This window comes from Arctopsyche grandis, chromosome 8 (assembly GCF_051622035.1).
Source record: "Arctopsyche grandis isolate Sample6627 chromosome 8, ASM5162203v2, whole genome shotgun sequence".
In the NCBI taxonomy this organism is placed as follows: Eukaryota; Metazoa; Arthropoda; class Insecta; order Trichoptera; family Hydropsychidae; genus Arctopsyche; species Arctopsyche grandis.
The window spans coordinates 7,057,117-7,078,663 of record NC_135362.1 but is presented as its reverse complement, the minus strand read 5'-3'; the positions used below and the strand labels follow the sequence as shown (position 1 = coordinate 7,078,663).

At 31.5% G+C, this 21,547-nt stretch overlaps 4 protein-coding genes across 5 annotated transcripts; all 4 read left to right on the top strand.

The window, feature by feature from the left end:
* Positions 1–7,866: 7,866 nt before the first annotated feature.
* Positions 7,867–9,157, top strand: LOC143915777 (kelch-like protein 25). The gene is made up of 4 exons (XM_077436585.1): positions 7,867–7,986; positions 8,356–8,575; positions 8,647–8,833; positions 8,907–9,157. Exons 2-4 carry the CDS (start codon positions 8,366–8,368, stop codon positions 9,065–9,067), a joined length of 558 nt encoding a protein of 185 aa, XP_077292711.1. The 5' UTR covers positions 7,867–7,986; positions 8,356–8,365; the 3' UTR covers positions 9,068–9,157.
* Positions 9,158–11,412: 2,255 nt separating this feature from the next.
* On the top strand, positions 11,413–14,450 carry LOC143915234 (kelch-like protein 26). 2 transcript variants are annotated; one of them, XM_077435778.1, is made up of 10 exons: positions 11,413–11,603; positions 11,702–11,862; positions 11,946–12,148; positions 12,228–12,422; positions 12,500–12,676; positions 12,766–12,919; positions 12,994–13,138; positions 13,207–13,429; positions 13,498–13,687; positions 13,756–14,450. In XM_077435778.1, exons 1-10 carry the CDS (start codon positions 11,473–11,475, stop codon positions 13,914–13,916), a joined length of 1,740 nt encoding a protein of 579 aa, XP_077291904.1. In that variant the 5' UTR covers positions 11,413–11,472; the 3' UTR covers positions 13,917–14,450. The 2 variants fall into 2 exon arrangements, with proteins under 2 accessions (XP_077291904.1, XP_077291905.1); XM_077435779.1 differs by having other exon boundaries at positions 12,766–12,915; positions 12,990–13,138; positions 13,756–14,049.
* Positions 14,451–14,920: 470 nt separating this feature from the next.
* On the top strand, positions 14,921–17,573 carry LOC143916208 (kelch-like protein 21). Its single transcript, XM_077437191.1, has 10 exons — positions 14,921–15,107; positions 15,180–15,340; positions 15,424–15,626; positions 15,704–15,898; positions 15,966–16,142; positions 16,247–16,396; positions 16,464–16,612; positions 16,689–16,911; positions 16,995–17,184; positions 17,250–17,573. Exons 1-10 carry the CDS (start codon positions 14,977–14,979, stop codon positions 17,408–17,410), a joined length of 1,740 nt encoding a protein of 579 aa, XP_077293317.1. The 5' UTR covers positions 14,921–14,976; the 3' UTR covers positions 17,411–17,573.
* Positions 17,574–18,595: 1,022 nt separating this feature from the next.
* On the top strand, positions 18,596–21,310 carry LOC143915343 (kelch-like protein 23). The gene is made up of 10 exons (XM_077435954.1): positions 18,596–18,780; positions 18,851–19,011; positions 19,098–19,300; positions 19,379–19,573; positions 19,645–19,821; positions 19,910–20,059; positions 20,221–20,369; positions 20,438–20,660; positions 20,736–20,922; positions 20,999–21,310. The coding sequence occupies exons 1-10, from the start codon at positions 18,650–18,652 to the stop codon at positions 21,157–21,159; spliced, it is 1,737 nt and encodes a 578-aa protein (XP_077292080.1). The 5' UTR covers positions 18,596–18,649; the 3' UTR covers positions 21,160–21,310.
* Positions 21,311–21,547: the final 237 nt, after the last annotated feature.

Genomic DNA, 21,547 nt, shown 5'->3' with positions numbered 1-21,547 from the left:
TTTAAAATTCTATCCAACTTACAAATATTGTCAGGATCACAATGAGTTGCTATTTGGAAACATCAGATCACATGGAGGATATAATAATAACCCCAATTGCCGACAGTTTAAATCAATATACAAGAAGCTACTAAACCACCTAGAACTAAGATCTTCATTTAATGGAAACTGCATACCTTTTGAAAATATTTCAATACTAAATTGTACATCAGCTATTCAACAAATCAATCAAACGTCTTCAAAATATCGTTTTGAGGATGAAATTGATGAAAATATTGTTGAAATAGGATATAGCGAAACAACGTCAAAATCTTTGAATTATGAATTAGTTTCGCAAATGTTGTCAGATAATAGTCGCCAAATTATCGGTTACATCTCGGGGTGTGTAGTTCGATTATTAATGAAAAAAATTAAATGTGAAGACTGTATTGCAAGTCTGTTAGCAACAAAAGAAACGTGGTTTCACAAGCTCATTAATTTGCGGAATTTGGGTGGACTATGTTATCCATCGACCCGTCCTTTTTGGCGACCGGAACTACATGGTCTCGAGACGCCGTTTCTCTTCTGGCAGAATATCGGCCCTCTCGAGTAACGCCGTGATCTTCGGGTGGGGTACTTCTTGCTCGTGGGATGCTCTTGACAGCAGGTGCATTTTTCTTCCCTTTCTCGCGTTGCACACCCCTGATGATACACTTCTCCTTTAAATTTATTTTATACAAAATTACAATACCTACCATTAAAATAATCTTCAATTATATGTGGAGTGTACCGTCCGCTTAGTAATAGTAAATACTTATGCATACATACGTTCATAATTTGAACACAGTAGTGCTAAGCTTGATACGGAATTTACCTGAATATGTATATGCACCTAAATACATATAACCTGTATTGATCACATTTATGCTCAAGAGATCTACATACATATGCTAAAGAGTTGTATACCGAAACTTCACTCAAATCACATTTATAAATAATTTTGTATTTTCCATTTGGGGAAGGTGGCATATTTTTACATTTTTTGGATAAAAGTGATTATTACAGCCGCAAAATTATCATAAATGAGTAGAAAAAATAATTTTTTCTTTTCAACGTATAATATTATATATATGTACATGTACACGTACATACATAATATATTGTACATGTATGTATACTGATAACTTCAAAAACAAGGCAATAATTTTGCGGTTAGGATAACATTTTATAGTAAAAAACATGTGTAGATATATTACATATGTTAAATCATAATCATATTGCATTAGACTTCAAAGGAAAAGGGTGTAAATAACCTTTCTCAAAATGTGTGATTCAACCAAAAATAAATACATTTTTCGTAATCCTGATCATAAGGGAATCACTTTGGATCGCATCTACAACCTGTATCTACAGCAACGGCTCTGTGACGTAGTAATTGTTTTGAATAAACAAAGGTATGTACACATTTATTTAAATTATCCCAAATATTTTTAAGCAATCTGTTAAACTGTTAACTGAAAAGCTTAATTTAAATTTTCAAGATATCAAGCCCACGGTCTCGTCTTATCGTCTGTCAGCGAATATTTCCAATATAAACTAAACGAAAATGTTGGAACTGAATCACCAAAGGAGATCCTAATCGACAATCTAGACAATGGAGCTACTCAACGGTTGATAGATTATTGCTACACTGGAGAAATAGGTTATTTTATTCAAAATGTTCATACAATACAACACTAATTGCAATGCTGATTTCATTTATCTCTACAGAAATTTCATCTGATACTGTTCTCAAAGTATTGAATGTAGCTGGACTATTTCAATTGGAACCTGTTGTGAAGTCCTGTTGCGATTTTATGAGGACTATAATCAACATCGAGAATTGTCTCAAATTCAACGAAATTGTCGATCTGTACGGATGTTCGTCCCTAACTAATAAAGTCACCGATTTCATCTTGTTAAATTATAGACAGGTACTTTTAATTTTACTTTATATACATATTATTATACATATTTGAATATACGTATGTATATAAACAAACAAACTGAACTACTTTCCTCAGGTATGCAAATCCAATGAATTCCTGGAAATTTCTATCGAGCGACTACAGCGTCTTTTACAGATGAATTTGAACGTTTCATCTGAGCGCGAAGTTTTTATTAGTGTCAAAACATGGGTATCCCATGACATGCTAAATCGCAAAAACCATTTAAGTTCATTATTGAAGTTGATTAAATTACCATCACTCACTAATAAGGTATATAAATATTTTACATACTAAAATCACTATCATCATAAACGACTAGCTATTAACGATCATAAAAACATTTCAGGAAATCTTTGACGATGTTCAACCTCTATGCAAAGATGTTCCAAATTGTGAACAACTTATTTTGAGTGCACTGCAATGGAAAAACTCGCCAAATAGACAATTAAATGGGGATTTGAATTGGGATAAAATTCGAACGTCCATAAGTACAATTATTGTAACCGGAGGTTTGGATACTGGGGTTGGTCAAGAAATTGAGATTTAAATAAATATATTGAATGAATTAAAATTATCTATGGTGTTTATGATATATATGTATTCGTATTTTTAAGAGTAATTCAAAAGTGGAAATTTACAATCCGAATGACGACAAATGGATGAGTTTTTTGGATACGAATATCACTAGACAAAACGCCAATTATGTGCTCATCGACGATGAATTAATAGTAATAGGTGGACAGGATGATAAAATTAGTTCTGTTGTATGTATCATATTCCAAATTAATTTTTATGGACAACTATATTGTACGAAAAATAAATTTTAATTTAAATATACATATGTATATTTAATTAAGTACTTACATACATATGTACTTACATACATATGTATATACATATATAAAATTTACTAACGATCTGTATTCAGAAAATAAAATATTCGCTTATAAAACACTAATGTATGTATCAAACATAACTCCAAATTTACTCCGAATATTTTAAATTTAGAAAACAAAATAAAAAATATGCATTTTCTCATTTAATAAACTGCCGATTTCAGATTGATCGAACCAATTTTTTTATGTTCTAATAATTTTATATAAAACTATTTGTGCTTTAAATTGTACATATATGTATAATCTATTTGTGATATTTTAATAAAAATTTCATAATTTCATTTATATTGTGATATACATATAAATACATTTATTACTTTAGGTGGAAAGTGTCAATTTAAAGACAGGTAAAAGGGTAACCTGGCCTTCGTTACAAGAACCTCGGGTGTCATCAGCTTCGGCTGTTTTAGATGGTGTAATTTACGTTTTCGGAGGACATGATGGATCGAAAACCAGAGATTCCGTTGAAAAGTATTACCTTATAAAATACTAGCAACATATATTTTTATCATTAAAGCAATCCTGTAATCTTGATAAATGTTGCAGATGGGATCCTGTAACTAAAACTTGGTCGTTTTCAACTCCAATGACAAACGGTAGAGAAGGTTGTGGAATAGCAGTTCTCGATAACGAAATTTACATAATTGGTGGATGGTGTAAACAGTTGGCTGTAGATGACACTGCAGTAAACACGGTTGAAGCCTATTGTCCAAGTTCCGGCAAATGGAAAACTTGTGCACCCATGAACGAGATTAGACATTACATTTCAGTTAGTAAATTTAGCATATTTTTAATTTTAATAATATGATAAGATTATTTGTAATAATTCTGTTCAACAGGCATCAACGATCGGCAACATGATTTACGTTTTAGGTGGTCGAACAAAAGGTGATCCAGCGTCTCACAGACACAAAAGTGCAGAATGCTACAATAAAAATACTGACAGTTGGTTTTTCATAGCAGACATAGACGATTACCGGTACGGAGTGACTTCTGGCATATTGGGAATTGAATTAGTATTTATTGGTGAGTATGTATATGAGAATAAATATAAAATAGTTGAACTTTAAATTTAAATTTGTATTATGACAGGTGGAGCTAACTTAGCATATTCAAATTTTACTGCTGTGAAGAAATATAATGCAAGTCGGAACAAGTGGACATCATTAGCTCCAGTACATGAAAAACGTGAAAACTCTTATGTGTTTTCCGTGCCCATTGCATGGCTCGAACGAAAGATAACATTGAATTAACTATAAAAAACTTAATTTGAACGTATTCCAAATTACTTAGATTTATTATAAATACATTTTATTCCAATAATATATTAAAATAAAATATTCAATTGACATCCACGTTTTTTTTTACTAACGTATTTTCCATGTTGATTTATTGGCTCAATCGGAAGAAATCATTGAATTCAAAACCTAAAGATGAATAATGAAGTGATTCCAATGACAATATTCGCCTATTTTAGATTGATTTACATTTATTACATAATTATGGATTATAATAAATATACAGTCTCAAAAGTCATATATATGTACATTCATTCAATTATTATACCCATATTTTCCATATCTTTTTTATGGCTTATGACTAGTGCTTCCAATCCCGGAAGTTTTCTTCAGCACCGGGATTGCGGTGCTAGGAATTTCTGATCCCGGAATCCCGTTGCTAGCACCGGGAAATCAAATGTATAACAAAAAAAAGGAATAAAATGTTCAATTGCATATTTTCATATTTCAAAACCGTTCAATTGCATTTTGCAAACTCTCCCGATGTTTCACGCAAGAAACACTCCCATATTGGCGATCGTGTTTTGAGAGTTTAGCTACATTCTTTAAATTTTCGGTTAGCATCCATAGGTAAATTTCTAGATTTCTAAGATTAAATAAACGTCATCCTTTAATGTAATCAAATAAATTAAAAAACATCACTTTGATTCATTGATTCGTTTTTTACAAGTACCGTCTAGTAATTATTCATCGAAACAATCCACCTAATATAAAAACTGCAATTACATTGATTTTATGTAAAAAAAATTTGGATGTAACCAACCCACGACTTGTAATCACCAAGGTGCCGTCTTGAAAAAAACGGACCCAGAGGATGCTGTGTATTGCATTGCATTGTTAAAGGTACGCCGAACGTTTTTTTTGTTTGGACTCTCGCTTTGTAAATATAATGTAACCGCCCCGATTCCTAGAAAAAGCACTGTGACTATCCGGTGTCTAGTAATCACACATATTGGCTATGAGCATTTTCGATACAAATTGAACACAAATATTGGGAAACTTAAACAAGATAAAAGTTCTACTTCCGGCTTACGAATTCTGACCAAAACCTACATACATAAATCAACTCTACAAAAAGAATACAAATATGAATTTTCAGTTTAATATGTTCAGGGGTGCGGAAAAAATGGTGGTCACAACATTTTTGACTTTTCTAAGAGAATAAATCCCACTTATGGTTTATTATATTTAGTATTTTTTTTTTCATCATATTGATACAACAATATACTTGAACAAATAAACATCACATATGTATGTCGAAAAAAATTGTGGAATAAAAATCGAACAAGAGTAAACTGCCACTTCCGGTTGACGGATGCTTATCAAACAAAATTTATACATATGTAACTTAGTATTAAACTTAAAATTCTAGACATGAAATTTCAGTTAAATAAACCAAAGGGTTTCTGAAAAAAACATAAAAAACATTGATTCTCTATAATAAAAGTACTATGTACTTTCGGTTTAGGAAAAAATATTTTAAAAATATTGGGGTATAAAATTAATAATTTTACTTCAACATTTTTTATAACCAGATTCGTGTTCACTGGGCATAGATCTACATATGTATAAGAAAAGTCATATCTCGTCTCTGAACCAGAAAACAGTCGTCATTTGTCGAACAGTGTTATCAAAACCGCAAGATTATCATAAATGAATAGAAAAAATAAGTAGTTGTTTTCAGTGTACAACATGTACATATATGTATATACATACATACATATATGTATGTATACTGATAACTTCAAACACAAGGCAGTGGTTTTGCGGCTAGGATAATATTTTATAGTAAAAAAACAAACGTGTGTAGATATATTTTGTTAAATCATAATCATATTGAATTAGATTTCAGAGGCAAACGCTGTACAAAACATTTCTTAAAATGTGCGACTCAACCAAAAATACATACATTTTTCGTAACCCTGATCATAAAGGGATCACTTTGGATCGCATCTACAACCTGTATCTACAACATCGGCTCTGCGACGTTGTAATTATTGTAAATAATCAAAGGTATGTATCGGTATATACACATATATTTAAACTATTCCATATGTTTTTAAGCAATCTGTTAAATTGTTAAATGATAATCTTAATTTAAATTTTCAAGATATCAAGTCCACAGTCTCGTCTTATCGTCTGTCAGCGAATATTTCCAATATAAACTAAACGATAATGATGGAACCGAATCACCAAAGAAGATCCTAATCAACAATGTAGACAATGGAGCTACCAATCGTGTGATAGACTATTGCTACACTGGAGAAATAGGTTATTTTATTCAAATTTTTTATACAATACAACATTTAATGCAATGCTGATTTCATTTCTCTCTACAGAAATTTCATCTGATACTGTTCTCAAAGTATTGAATGTAGCTGGACTATTTCAATTGGAACCTGTCGTGAAGTCCTGTTGCGATTTTATGGCGAGTATAATCAACACCGAAAACTGCCTCAAATTCAACGAAATCGTCGATTTATTCGGCTGTTCCTCCCTAGGTAATAAAGTCACCGATTTCATCTCGATAAATTACAGACAGGTACTTTTAATTTCACATAAAATATTTTAATACATATTTAAAAATGAATACAAATCAAATGAAATATTTTCCTTAGGTATGCAAATCCAAAGAATTCGTAGAAATTTCTGTCGAGCGACTACAGCGTCTTTTACAGATGAATTTGAATATTTCATCCGAACGCGAAGTTTTTGATAGTGTCAAAACATGGGTATCCCATGACATGCCGAATCGCAAAAACCATTTAACGTCATTATTAACGTTGATTAAATTACCATCACTCACTCAAACGGTATAAAAATATTTTTACATTCTTAAATCAAAATTATCAAAGCGACTATGAAGCTGCATTTCAGGAAATCTTTGATGATGTTCAACCTCTATGCAAAGATGTTCCAAATTGTGAACAACTTATTTTGAGTGCACTGCAATGGAAAAACTCGCCAAATAAACATATAAATGCGGATGTGGATTTGGACAAAATTCGAACGTCCATAAGTACAATCATTGTAGCTGGAGGTTTGCAGACTGAGGTTTGTCAAGGAATCCAGATTTAAATAAATATATTGAATGAATTAAAGTTATCTATGGTGTTTATGACGTACATATAATATATTCTTATATTTATGTTTCAAGAGTAATTCAAAAGTGGAAATTTACAATCCGAATAACGACACCTGGATGAGATATTTGGATACGAGTATCACTAGATCAAACGCCAATTATGTGCTCATCGACGATGAATTGATAGCTATAGGTTGACAGGAAGATAAAATCTTTTCTGCGGTATATATATATATATATATATATATATATATATATATATATATATATATATATATATATATATATATATATATATATATAATAATAATAATATTCCAAATTACTTTTTATGGGCAACTATGTATAATATAATTGCTTTATCTTACAACACAAACATGATCAGCGTTGTTTTAAAAGCATTCATCGTACGACAATCGCGTTTTTGGTCTGCTTTTTAAAAAAATCACAATTTCTTTAAATCCATATCAACTTATTATAAATTCGGAATGAAATAACTAAAATATATTCAATTTAGTACTTATATACAATATATGAAACTAACTAACCTCTGAATGAATACTAACCTCTTATTTTATATTATAATACGTACATATATGTATGTAAATTTGATATTTTAGGTGGAAAGTGTCAATTTAAAGACAGGTAAAAAAGTGACCTTGCCACCATTACGTTTTGGGAGATGTGATTTACGTTTTCGGAGGAAGCAATGGATCAAAAACCATCAATTCCGTTGAAAAGTATGACATTATAATACCAATATTTTTTATCATAATTACAATCCTGTACCCTTGATTAATGTTGAAGATTTATTTATTTATTTATTCAAATAGCAAAACTGCTAATACATACAATACAAAATAACAAAATAACAACAAAAAATTATAAATCATCTTCCACAAAGGTATCCATTAACACCCTTCAAGAAAGCAGCAATGTTATTAGAACTTCTAATGCCTTCAGGAAGGCATTAGAAGTTCGTACATTTGAACACCTCTGTGAAAAACACCTCCTGCAGTTTTAGCTTTCTTAACTCTACCATAATTAATTTATTCCTATTTCTCGTTTTATAATTATGTATATCTCTATTCCTAACTATATGATTGAAGATGGGATCCTATGACTAAAACTTGGTCGTTTTCAACTCCGATGACAATCGGTAGAGAAGCTTGTGGAATAGCAGTTCTCGATAACGAAATTTACATAATTGGTGGATGGTCTAAAGAGTTGGATGAAGAGACTGGAGTAAAAACGGTAGAAGCCTATTGTCCATTGTCTGGTAAATGGAAAACTTGCGCACCTATGAACGAGATTAGGCTTTGGATATCAGTAAGTAAATTTAGCATATTTTGAATGTAAATAATATGATGAGAGAATTTAAAAATAATTCTATTCACCAGGCTACAACGCACGGCAACAAGATATACGTTCTAGGTGGTCGAAAAAAAATGAGTCCAGTGTCTCACAGATACAATAGTGTAGAATGCTACAATAAACATACTGACAGTTGGTCTTTCATAGCAGACATAAGCAATTCCCGGTATGGAGTGGCTTCTGGCATATTGGGAATTGATTTAGTATTTGTTGGTGAGCATTTGAGAATAAATATAAAATATCTGGGCTTTAAATTCAACGATCATTTAAATTTGTATTATGACAGGTGGAGCTGACTTGGCAAATTGGAATTTTAATGCTGTGGAGAAATATAATGCAAATCTGAACAGGTGGACATCATTAGCTCCAGTACATGAAAAACGTGAAAATTCTTACGTGTTTTCCGTGCCGATTTCATGGCTTGAACGAAAGATCACATTGAATTAACTATAAAAATCTTAAGTTGCACGTGTTCTAAATTATTTAAATTAATACATTATATTCCAGTAATATATTCAAATAAAATATTCAATAGACGACCACACTTTTTTTACTAATATTACAAATATCTATATACATATGTACACTATACACAAACACATCTTAAAATTTACGACTTAACAATAAGTGTGAACACATTTTTGATCACAAAACAAACGCTTTGGATGGAATTTACACACCGAATTTACAGCATCGACTTATAAGTTGTTTTGAAAAATCAATGGTATATTTATATTTAAATCATAATAAATATTTTGAAATTGTTACTAAATTTTAATTTTAAAGATATCGAATTTACGGTCTTATTATCTGCAAGTAAATTACCTTCAAATTACTTATTATCTGCAAGTAACCTTCAATACAAGATTGATACGCAATCACCAAAAGAGATCCTTATTTACAATTAAGACTTTTGCTACAATGTAGAAATAGGCTATTTTTCTGTCATTATATATGAATGTACGTCCCTTAGTGTAACGTCACTGAATTAATTCTGATATACAGTATTCTCTCGATTATCCGGGTGCGGATTATCTGGTTTGCGGATTGAAAAATATTATTATTATTTTTTTTAATTAATTAATCTTTGTTCTTATATTATGATAAGGAGACGCACCGATTGATTGCGACCGTAAACATGCGTGTTATTTGAAACAAATTATGTCACACAGAAATGGTTTTCGTTCCCTTTTTAAATGTATTTTACTATTGCGTCAATTCTTTCAGTCGCTTTTGATCAAGTGCATGTATTCAGAGCAAATTTTTTCAAGCATATGTACGTATGTTTAATTACACTGAGCAACAAAAAAAATTACCAGAGCGGAGACTAACCAATCTGTACTAAGTTTGACCGACTGAATTTGAAATGATAATGACTTTTGTTGGCTGGGGCTCCTTTACGAGATATATGGCAAGATAGGTGGCATATAGATGGCAAGTGAGAGTCTGCCACTTGAACTTAAGTGGTGGACTCTTGCTTGCCGTTTCGCTTGCACCAACGCTTCTGATGTACGCTCATGGAAACTGAATGAAAGTCTTTCTAACGCAGTTACCGCTCGAGTTAGTACGTTTAGATAAAAATAAAAAAATAATGACATAGAAAACCAATCCTTATGAACGTGTTGAAATAAAAAACTGACCAAACAAATGCAAAATAGCACAGAGAAAAAATCCGTAAAAAAATATATTTTTGACTTTTAAAATTCGCTAGAAAATTAATTATAAGTATTTTATAAGAATAAAAAATCAAAATCAATATAAAAAATATCTGACTATTGATTTCAATACTCACTTTGTGCACAGCAATACTATATTTTGGATTAAAGACCGCAAAAGCCAAAAAAACTGTAAAAATTGCGCATTTGTTTAAACGTTCATATCTCGGAAAAGAGACCCAAACAACAAAAATTATTATCATATTCGAATTCAATGGGTCAAATTTAGTAAAGATTGGTTAGCCTCTGCTCCGGTAACTGAAAAACGTGATTTTTTGTTGCTCAGTGTTATTATCAATTATAATATTTTGTGTGTGAAATTATTTTCTTTGCGATTAGCTCGAAAATATTTCAGATTAACATACCTGTTCAAAATATAGTTAAAAAAAAAAATTAGAGTCGTTCGCAAGAGATTATGATAGTTCTGCAGGTCCTTCAAAACGAAAAAGTATGAAAATGTAAAGATACGACGATTTGGTTGCAACTATACTCATATACATAGTTTAAATCAAAAATGAGCAGAAGGAATACCAATTAGCGGTCAAATGTGTATGGAAACAGCCAAGTTTTTCCATGAAAAATTAGGATAAGTAGACAACTTCAATGCTTCGTCTGGCTGGTTGACTAGATTTTTTTTAGAGGTATTACTAGAGATACTAACGGCCACACATCTACTTAACTATTAAATAAGCTTTTTTTTTAATAAATAATGAGTATTAAAATTATGAAACAAAAATTTGTGTTGTTAATATGATATTATACTCGAAACCAAGTCAAAATTTTATGATTCGGATTATCCTTGTTTTTCAATTTTCCGTGCCCTCCCTCCCCGGCATTAGCCCGGATAATCGAGAGTGTACTGTATTAAAGACAGATGCTGTTAGATGATTTTAAAATCTTAACAATATAATTTCCACTGGGAATACTAGCATATAATACATGATATTCTATTGATAAAACAAAGACACAGTATATGTTTTGAATAGAAACCAACATTACATGTTGATAAACAAGTAATGGTTTGCGGTTAGGATGACCTCTTGGAATAAATCTGAGGATACAATAATTGAAATTGTCACCACATTGAACTAGACTTTCAAGGTAAGCGGAACACAAAACATAATATCATATCTCAAAATGTGTGAAAAGCCGGAGAGTGTACACATTTTTCGTAATCCCAATCACAAGGCAAACACTTTGGATCGAATTTACACCCTGTACCAACAGCATCGACTATGCGACGTAGAAATAGTTTTGAATAACCAAAGGTAATATCACAATAGCACGTACATATAATGTCATGATATATTCTATAATGTATAGTATAATGTAATTATTTTTATTTTTAATTGCATCAATTTTTAAGATATCAAGCGCACAGTGTCGTTTTATCAGCACTCAGCGAATACTTATATTTAAAGCTCGTTGATAATGTGAGAACATCGTCAATCAAAGAGATCCCAATAAACAACTTGGACAATGATGCTACTCAACGTGTTATTGACTATTGTTATACTGGAGAAATTGGCATGTTTTTCAAAATATTATCTAATTTAATTAATTTTTAGTCATAACAAGGTACATATGTATAAATCTAATACTTTCTACAGAATTTTCATATGATACTGTTCTCAAAGTCTTAAGAGTGGCCGGTGAGTTTCAATTAGATCCAGTCGTAAAAGCTTGTTGCGATTATATGTCTGGTATAATCGATACGAAAAACTGCTTAGGATTTCACGAGACTGTCAATTTGTATGGATGTACATCTTTAGGTGATAAGGTCAACAATTTCATTCTCATAAATTACAAAAAGGTACATTTAATTAATTGTAAAATAATTAAAGTTTTATTTTCAATACCGACACTGATTAAATTTTCATATTTTATTTCAGATATCACAATCTGAGGAATTTCTAAAAATTTCCGCAGAGCGACTTCAGCGTCTTTTACAGATGAATTTGAGCGTTTCATCTGAGGACGAAATTTTCAACAGTGTTAAAGCTTGGGTATCTCACGACATGCCAAATCGTAAAACCCATCTTATTTCATTACTAAGATTGATAAAATTACCATCGCTGCCTGATGATGTATCTTTAAAAAAAATATTTAGTTAAAATAAATTCATACGACTTTGAAGATATGAACAGTTTTTACTTTTTTTCAGGTAATCTTCGGGGAAGTTCAACCTCTATGCGAAGGCGTCCCAAACTGTCAACAACTTATTCTGAGTGCACTACAATGGAAACACTTACCAAATATAAGATTAAATGCAGCTGTGAATTGGAATATTTCTCGATCACCCATGAGTACTATTATAGCAGTCGGAAGTTGGAAAGATGAAGTGATTTTAATAATCCGATAATTGCTTAACCAGAATCTCTTTTTTGGAAGATAATACATAATCAGTTTTAAAAATTATGCATGTTTTAGACTGTCTCAAAAATGGAAATTTACAATCCGACTGAAGATACTTGGTCGTTATTTTTGGATACAAATATCCGTAGAAGAAACGCCGGTTATGTGCTAATTGGTGATGAATTGATAGCAATAGGTGGACAAGATGATCAAATCCGTACTACTGTAAGTATCAAGTATTATATTTTGCACGAAAAATATGAGGAAAATTTAAAACGCGCAATTGTGTTTTTTTTAAGGTAGAAAGTGTCAATTTAAAAACAGGTAAAAAGGTAACCCAGCCATCATTACAAGAAGCCCGGGTTTCAGCAGCCGCAACCCTTATAGGAGATGTGATTTACATATTCGGAGGATACAACGGATCAATAACGACAAATTCCGTTGAAAAGTATAATTTTAAACTACCCGTACCTTTATATCAATAATACAAGTTTATATTGTTAATTCGTGTTGCAGGTGGGATCCTGTAACAAGAGAATGGTCGTTTGCAACTCCTATGAAAATTGGTCGACAAGCATTTGCATTAGCAGAAATCGATAATGAAATTTACATAATGGGTGGATGGAATAACCAGTTGGAAGCAAATAGCACTGGCTATAATAATGTTGATGCTTTCTGTCCACTAACTGGAAAGTGGAGATCTTGTGCACCAATGAACGAAGCGAGACTTTGGTTTTCAGTGAGGATATATTTTAATTTGCATGGATATGGTCTGATACGTCTGCTAATAATTATTCCGTTCAACAGGCAGCAACAGTTGGTGACAAGATTTATGTTTTGGGTGGTCAAAGAGAAAGTGATTTATTTTCATCCCACAAATACAAAAGCGTCGAATGCTACAATAAAAAAACCAATTCTTGGTCTTTTATATCGGACCTAAATAGTCCTCGTCATGGAGTGACTGCTGGGATCCTGGGAAATGATTTGGTTGCTGTTGGCAAGTATATTTCTAATAAAATGAAATAATATTTTTAGATATTTTTTTTTATATTCGAATGTTTACAGGTGGAGTTGATTTGGCGACATGGAAATTTACAGTCGTGGAGAAATATGATGCAAATCTTAACAAATGGAAATCGCTGGCGTCCTTGTCGGAAAATCGTGAAAATGCTTACATATTATCGGTGCCTATTTCATGGCTAGAGCGAAAAATAACATTGAATTAAAAAAAATACGCCTTTAAAATATTTTAGATAATAAATAGAATATCTAATGTATGTTTTTAAATCCATAAACTTTCATTTAGACATGTATTATGTATACGTATTGTTGGGTATTATTATAAAATAAATGGTTTTCAAAAACATTTTTTGTTTCGATGAACATTACATCTGCTACTGAATATTACTATTTGCTTACTAACCATTTAGTTTTCAAATAAAAATCTATAAGTATTGCTTAGGATGTTATAAATAAAAAATTGTCATTTTTAACTAATATGAAAATTGGTGGGGATTAGCCGTTCTCAGTAATTAAAATTACATAAAAGGTGGATTAAATAAAAAAATAGCAGTTGTTGAAACTAGTTTTAAAACCGATGAAGCCTTCTGACCCTTTCTAAAAAATTTAAAATTTGTAAACCGTTAAACGAAGCTAGATATTCTCTTGCAGTAAGTGTAATGAACATGTGCACTTTGATCTACAACTGAATTATATATTATACATATTTTTGGGTATTATTTTTAAATAAATCTGCCATCTAAAATATTATTTGCTCATCAACCCATCCACTCTTCAAATCACAATCCAAATATTCCAATTCTCATAAAAAGTAAGTTTTATATTCACAATAAGGAAGTTGGCCTTTTGTGATACTTTTGAGGAATAAGAGATTTACATAAAGTATAATGATGAATATATCTAATTCTGTTTAAAAATAAAAAAGAATATGGTTTGCGGTTGACATTTTATAAAAAATATATGTATATAAATACATATGTACTAATAATATGAATATGATACAAGAATTATCAACCTAATGTATCTGAGGAAGTCTTCAATGATATAAAGTAGCTTTTTGTAACGAGAGAAGATAATTATGTCTAGATAAAACAATGCAACAGTGCATAGATGTTTCGAACAAGAAACAGCGTAAAAACAAACAAACAATGGTTTGTGGTTAGGATATTTCGAAATAAATCTAAGAATACAATAATTAAATGTTACACCACATTGAACCTGCCTTCCAAGACAAACGGAACACGCAACATAATCTCAGATCTCAAAATGTGCGACAAACCGAAAATTGTTCATATTTTCCGTAGCCCCGATCACAAGAAAAACACTTTGGATCGTATTTACACACTCTATCAACAGCAACGATTCTGCGACGTAGAAATAGTTTTGAACAATCAGAGGTAATATTCCAAAGACCATTTTAAAATCATTGCTCTAGTTTTTCAATAATAAAAATTCCATGCTTTTTTAAGATATTACGTTCACAGTAACGTTCTATCAGCAGCCAGCGAATACTTCAATTTGAAACTTGTCGATAATTTGGGAACACTATCACTCAAAGAGATCAAAATCGACAATTTGGACTATGACGCTACTCAACGTGCTATAGACTATTGTTATACAGGAGAAATCGGCATGTTTTTTTTTCCAACATATATTTTAACAAATTTAATAAAACATAATATAAACATTAATATATAACAATTCTTTCCGTAGAATTTTCATACGATACTGTCCTCAAAGTTTTAACAGCAGCTGGTCTGTTTCAATTGGAACCAGTCGTGAATGCCTGTTGTGATTTCATGTCAGGTATAATCGATACGACAAACTGCTTAGAAATCCATGAAATTGTCAATTTGTATGGATGTACATCTTTAGGTGATAAAGTCACTGATTTCATTATCAGAAATTATAAAAAAGTATATATAACTCCTCGTTAAATAATGATAATTTTTTTTCGTACAAATACTGATCACATTTGCATATTTCGTTTAAGGTTACGAAATCTGAGAAATTCCTAAAAATTTCTGTTGAGCGATTGCAACACCTTTTACATATGAATTTGAACGTTTCGTCCGAGACAGAAATTTTCTATAGTGTTAAAACTTGGATATTATACGACATGCCAAATCGAAAACAACATCTACCTTCGTTTCTGAAATTGATCAAATTACCATCGCTACCAAATGAAGTATCTATCATTTTTAAATCAAAATATTAATGTAGCTATAAAAATCTAAACAAAGTCAAAATTTCAGGTAATCTTCGACGAAGTTCAACCTCTATGCGAAGGTGTTCCAACTTGTCAACAACTTATTCTGAGTGCACTACAATGGAAACACTCGCCCACCAGTAGATTAAATTCGGATGTGAATTGGGACAAATCTCGAACACCCATAAGTACTATCATAGTAGTCGGATGCTGGTGGCCTGAGGTTTGTTCTAAGATTGGATAATACATTTACATACATACCTATTCTACAATGTTTGGAAAGGTATGTGTAATAAATACATTTTGATAATACATATATATTCTTAGACTGTTTCAAAAGTGGACATTTACAATCCGAACAACAACACCTGGTCGGAATTCTTGGATACAAATATCACTAGGAAAAATACCAGCTATGTGCTAATTGGTGATGAATTGATAGCAATAGGTGGACAAGACGATCAAATCCGCAATACTGTAAGTAAATTATTTTGCACAAATAATACAAGTAGAAATTCATAGCATGAAATGTTTATCCTTTTAGGTAGAAAGTGTCAATTTAAAAACGGGTAAAAAGGTAACCTTGCCACCGTTACAAGAAGCGCGAGTTTCAGCAGTCGCAACCGTTATAGGAGATGTGATTTATATATTCGGAGGATACAACGGATCCAAAGCAATTGACTCCGTTGAAATGTATGTATGATTTTACACTACCTTTAATTTTTTTTCATTAATATAAGCCTTTATTGTTCATTTGTGTTGTACATAGGTGGGATCCTGTAACTAGAAAATGGTCATTTACAACCCCTATGAAAATCGCTCGGGAGGCATGTGGAATAGCAGTTCTCGATAATGAAATTTACATAATAGGTGGTTGGAATTACAAGGATACAGTAAATGACATTGGGTTTAATATTGTTGAGGCCTTCTGTCCAACTTCTGGAAAGTGGAGAACTTGTGCACCGACGAATGAAGCGAGACTTTGGGTTGCTGTAAGTAAATTACACATAATATAATATTATTATTTGTGCATCACAAATCCGATACGGGCTTTAATGATTATTCTGATCAACAGGCAGCAACGGTCGATGACAAGATTTATGTTTTGGGCGGTCGAAGAGAAAATGATTTCGAATCGTCGCACAAATACAAAAGTGTTGAATGCTACAATAAAAAAACAAACTCGTGGTCTTTCGTATCAGACCTCAATAGTCCTCGTCATGGAGTGGCTGCTGGGATCCTGGGGAATGATTTGGTTGCTGTTGGTTAGTATATTGTTTTTAAAATGACGTAATTTTTGCTGATCATTTTAAAATTCGAATTTTAATAGGTGGAGCTGACTTGACAACTTGGAAATTTACGACCGTGGAGAAGTATGATGCAAACCTGAACAAATGGAAATCGTTGAAATCCTTATCTTTAAATCGAGACAATGCTATTGTATTATCCGTTCCGATTTCATGGCTCGATCGGAAAATATCATTGAATTAAAAATATATAAATTCAAAGAGACATATTTCAATATACATATAATAAATATTCTATGCTTTTGAAAATCATAAACATACTTTAAAAAACTGTACTATGCATAAATAAATAGTTTTTAATAAACATACGTATATGTGTTTGAAATACATTTTTTTTACATATCGTTTACCTTTCTTTTACCTACATGCCATAATCGATGCTACGTAGTAATATTAATGTTTCTGTATTTATTATATGGATAATTTGGCCTCGTTTAAATCTTCTGAAACATGTGAAAATAAAAAGCTTGTTTAAAAGTATTTCTCAAAATCAAATAAGACAATTACATATATAGTTATATCCCAGTGAAATCTAGGACTGTTCTTTTCTTCTAAAACATTGCGTAAAGATTTTCGATGGGTGTAGTTAGAGGTTGCAAAAAAGCACCTTTGGTAATTACCGGAAACGATTTTTTGGCGAATTAAGGACAGATACAGGAATATTATAACGAAAGTTTAATGTAGATATGCATTTGGAATGGGGAGTTTTGTTTTTCAACTTTCAACTATCCCAATAAACATCTTTCAATGGAAAATATTCAATATAAAATAGTATTAACAGTGGAAAAAATCCCAAGTAAAAATACGTACTTTTGACTTTTGATTTGAACTGGACGACTACTTAGAGAGATTTCAAAGCTGAAAAGTACTACAAATGAAAGATAAAATACCCGACTATAGATTCCAATATTCATTTTGAACAGGAAATTGACAGATTTTGAGTAATCGACCGAACAACATGAAGATATAGAAAAATCGCACGATTTAAAAAATACATACATATATCTCCGAACCTCGAGCCAATCAACTTTTTTTATCACCAGATTCGTATTTACTGGGCATAGATCTATAAGAAAAGTCATATCTCGTCTCTGAACCATTTTTCGTCTCGAACAGTGTTATGTATGTATGTTGAAATTAAAAAAAAATTCCAATTTGTTGTTATTCTTGTCTTATGTGTTATTGACCTAATTTTTTATGACCCCATTTCAAAATAAATATACATATCCACACAGATAAAACAATAAAAACAACAGCTGTTTTCAACAAATATATTTCTAATTAAAAAAACAAGGAAATGGTTTGCGGTTAGAATGACTTATAATTTAATTTTAATATAATGAATATATAAATAGTAATTTACATCACAATAAACTTGGCCTCCAAGACAAACGGAACGAACAAGCCAATCTCAAATCTAAAAATGTGCGACCAACCCGAAGGTGTGCACATTTTTCGAAATCCCGAACACAAGGCAAGCACATTGGATCAGATTTACACCCTGTACCAACAGAATCGATTATGTGATGTAGAAATAGTTTTAAATAATCAAAGGTAATATCGCAAAAACACATTTTCCTAAATATTATTATTTTAAATAAATAAAATACTCTTAATTTTAAAGATATCAAGTGCACAGTGTTGTTTTATCAGCAGTCAGTGAATATTTCAATTTGAAACTTGTTGATAATCTGGGAATGCCATCACTCAAAGAGATCCCACTCAACAACTTGGACAATGATGCTACTCAACGTGCGATAGACTATTGTTATACAGGAGAAATAGGCATTTTTTTTTTAATTTTATCATATACGAATAAATTTCAAATATATGTCTAATCCTTTTAAATGACAATCGTAAATTTCCTATAGAGTTTTCATACGAGACTGTCCTCAAAGTGTTATCAGTAGCAGGTCTATTTCAATTGCAACCAGTTGTGAAAGCTTGCTGCGATTACATGTCCAATATAATCGACACGAAAAACTGTTTAGAATTCCACGAAAATGTCAATTTGTATGGATGTACGGCCTTGGGTGATAAAGTTGTCAATTTCATACTCGGAAATTATAAAAAGGTATTTTTAATTCGTCGTAAAATAAATATGATTTCATTTCTGATATTAACATAGACTAAATTTACTATTTTATTTAAGGTAGCACAAACCAAGCAATTCTTGGATATTTCTGCCGATAAATTGCAGCGTCTTTTACGGATGAGTTTGAGCGTTTCATCTGAAATTGAAATATTCGATAGTGTGAAAGCTTGGGTATCTCACGACATGCCAAATCGTAAAAGACATCTAACTTCATTACTACAATTGATCAAATTACCAATGCTGCCAGACAATGTACAAATACTATTTAATTATTTAAATTAATACATTCATCTGAATATAAACACATCCTAATACTATTTTAGGTACTGTACGGCGAAGTAACACCTCTATGTGACGATGTGCCAAATTGTCCGAACCTTATTATTAGTGCATTGCAATGGAAACACTCACCAAATGCCAGATTAAATGCGGGTGTGAATTGGGACAAATCTCGAACACCTGTTAGAACTATTATAGTGGCCGGAAGCTGGTGGCCTGAAGTTAGTTTCAAAATTTTAAATTTAATCTGGTGAAACAATGCAGCGGAAGTTCATAAAAATCGTTTCAATATTTCTGCATATGTTTTAGAGTGTTTCAAAAGTGGACATTTACAATCCGAACGATGACACCTGGTCGGAATTGCTGGATACGAACATCACTAGAAAAAATGCCAATTATGTTCTAATTGGTGACGAATTAATAGCATTGGGTGGACAAGATACTGTGATCCACAATACCGTAAATATAATATTTTGACAGTGTGAATACAATTTATTTTACTTGTATAATATTATAAGCATATATTATAACCATATATGTACATATATTTTGGCAGCCAAACTAATCTTGCGTGTTTAACTAATCTTGATTCGTTTAATTTTAAATTTATAATTTTTCAGGTAGAAAGTGTGAATTTAAAGACAGGTAAAAAGGAAACATTGCCATCATTACAAGAAGCTCGAGTTGCATCAGTTGCTGCCGCTGTTGGAGATGTGATTTACATATTCGGAGGAAATAATGGTTCGGGTACCATTAATTCCGTTGAAAAGTATGACTTTATACTAGAAATATGCTTTCATTGTCGATACAAGTTTTTAATGTTGATTTGTGTTGCAGATGGGATCCTGTAACTAAAATTTGGTCGTATTCAACTCCGATGACAACCGGTAGGGAAGGATGTGGAATAGCAGTTCTCGATAATGAGATTTACATAGTAGGTGGATGGACTAAGCACTTGGCAGTAGATAACACCGGAGTAAGGACAGTCGAAGCCTTTTGTCCACTCACTGGTAAGTGGAGGACTTGTGCACCCTTGATCGAGATTAGACATTGGGTTTCAGTGAGTACAATAAGCAATACTTTTTACATACGTAAATAATATGATGCGTGTGTTGATGATTATGTTGTTCGACAGGCAACATCAGTTGGTGACAAGATATACGTTTTGGGTGGCAGAAAACAGGCTAATCCGGCATCTGATAAATACAAAAGTGTAGAGTGCTACCATAAGAAAACCGACAGTTGGACTTTCATAGCAGACATGAACAGCTCTCGTTATGGAGTGGCTGCTGGTGTATTGGGAAACGATTTAGTTATTGTCGGTGAGTATATTACATTTAATATAATAAAACATGAATACTTTGACTGTTCAATCATATGCAATTAAAACATTTATAGGCGGGTCAGACTTTGTAAATTGGGATATTAACGCTGTGGAAAAATATGATGCACATCTGAACAAGTGGAAATCGTTGTCTTTCACGCTCGACAAGCGTGAAAATTCTCATATATTTTCCGTGCCAGTTTCATGGCTTAATCGAAAAATATCATTGAATTGAAAAAAGGCAGAAAAATATTTCAAATGATAGCACGCATGTGTTCCATATTGCTTACGCCCATAACCCTACATATAGATGTATATATGTACATATGTATAATTATGTGTTTATAAATAAATGGTCTCGATTGAAATATATATGTTTTTGTTTTAATAATCGTATTACATTTATATTTTCGTATAACAATACTTTTTTAAATACCATGGGAAAAAAATGCTTATTTGACAAAAAATAATTTTTACTTAATACAAAAAAACACAATTTTTTTTAATATCTAAAAGAAATACGATTCACATTTGAAAAATTGATAAATATTTTTTTCCGATTTCTGGACAAGATGCGTATCAAATCTACGATCCTATCAAGAAATGAACCCGGAAAATCTTTA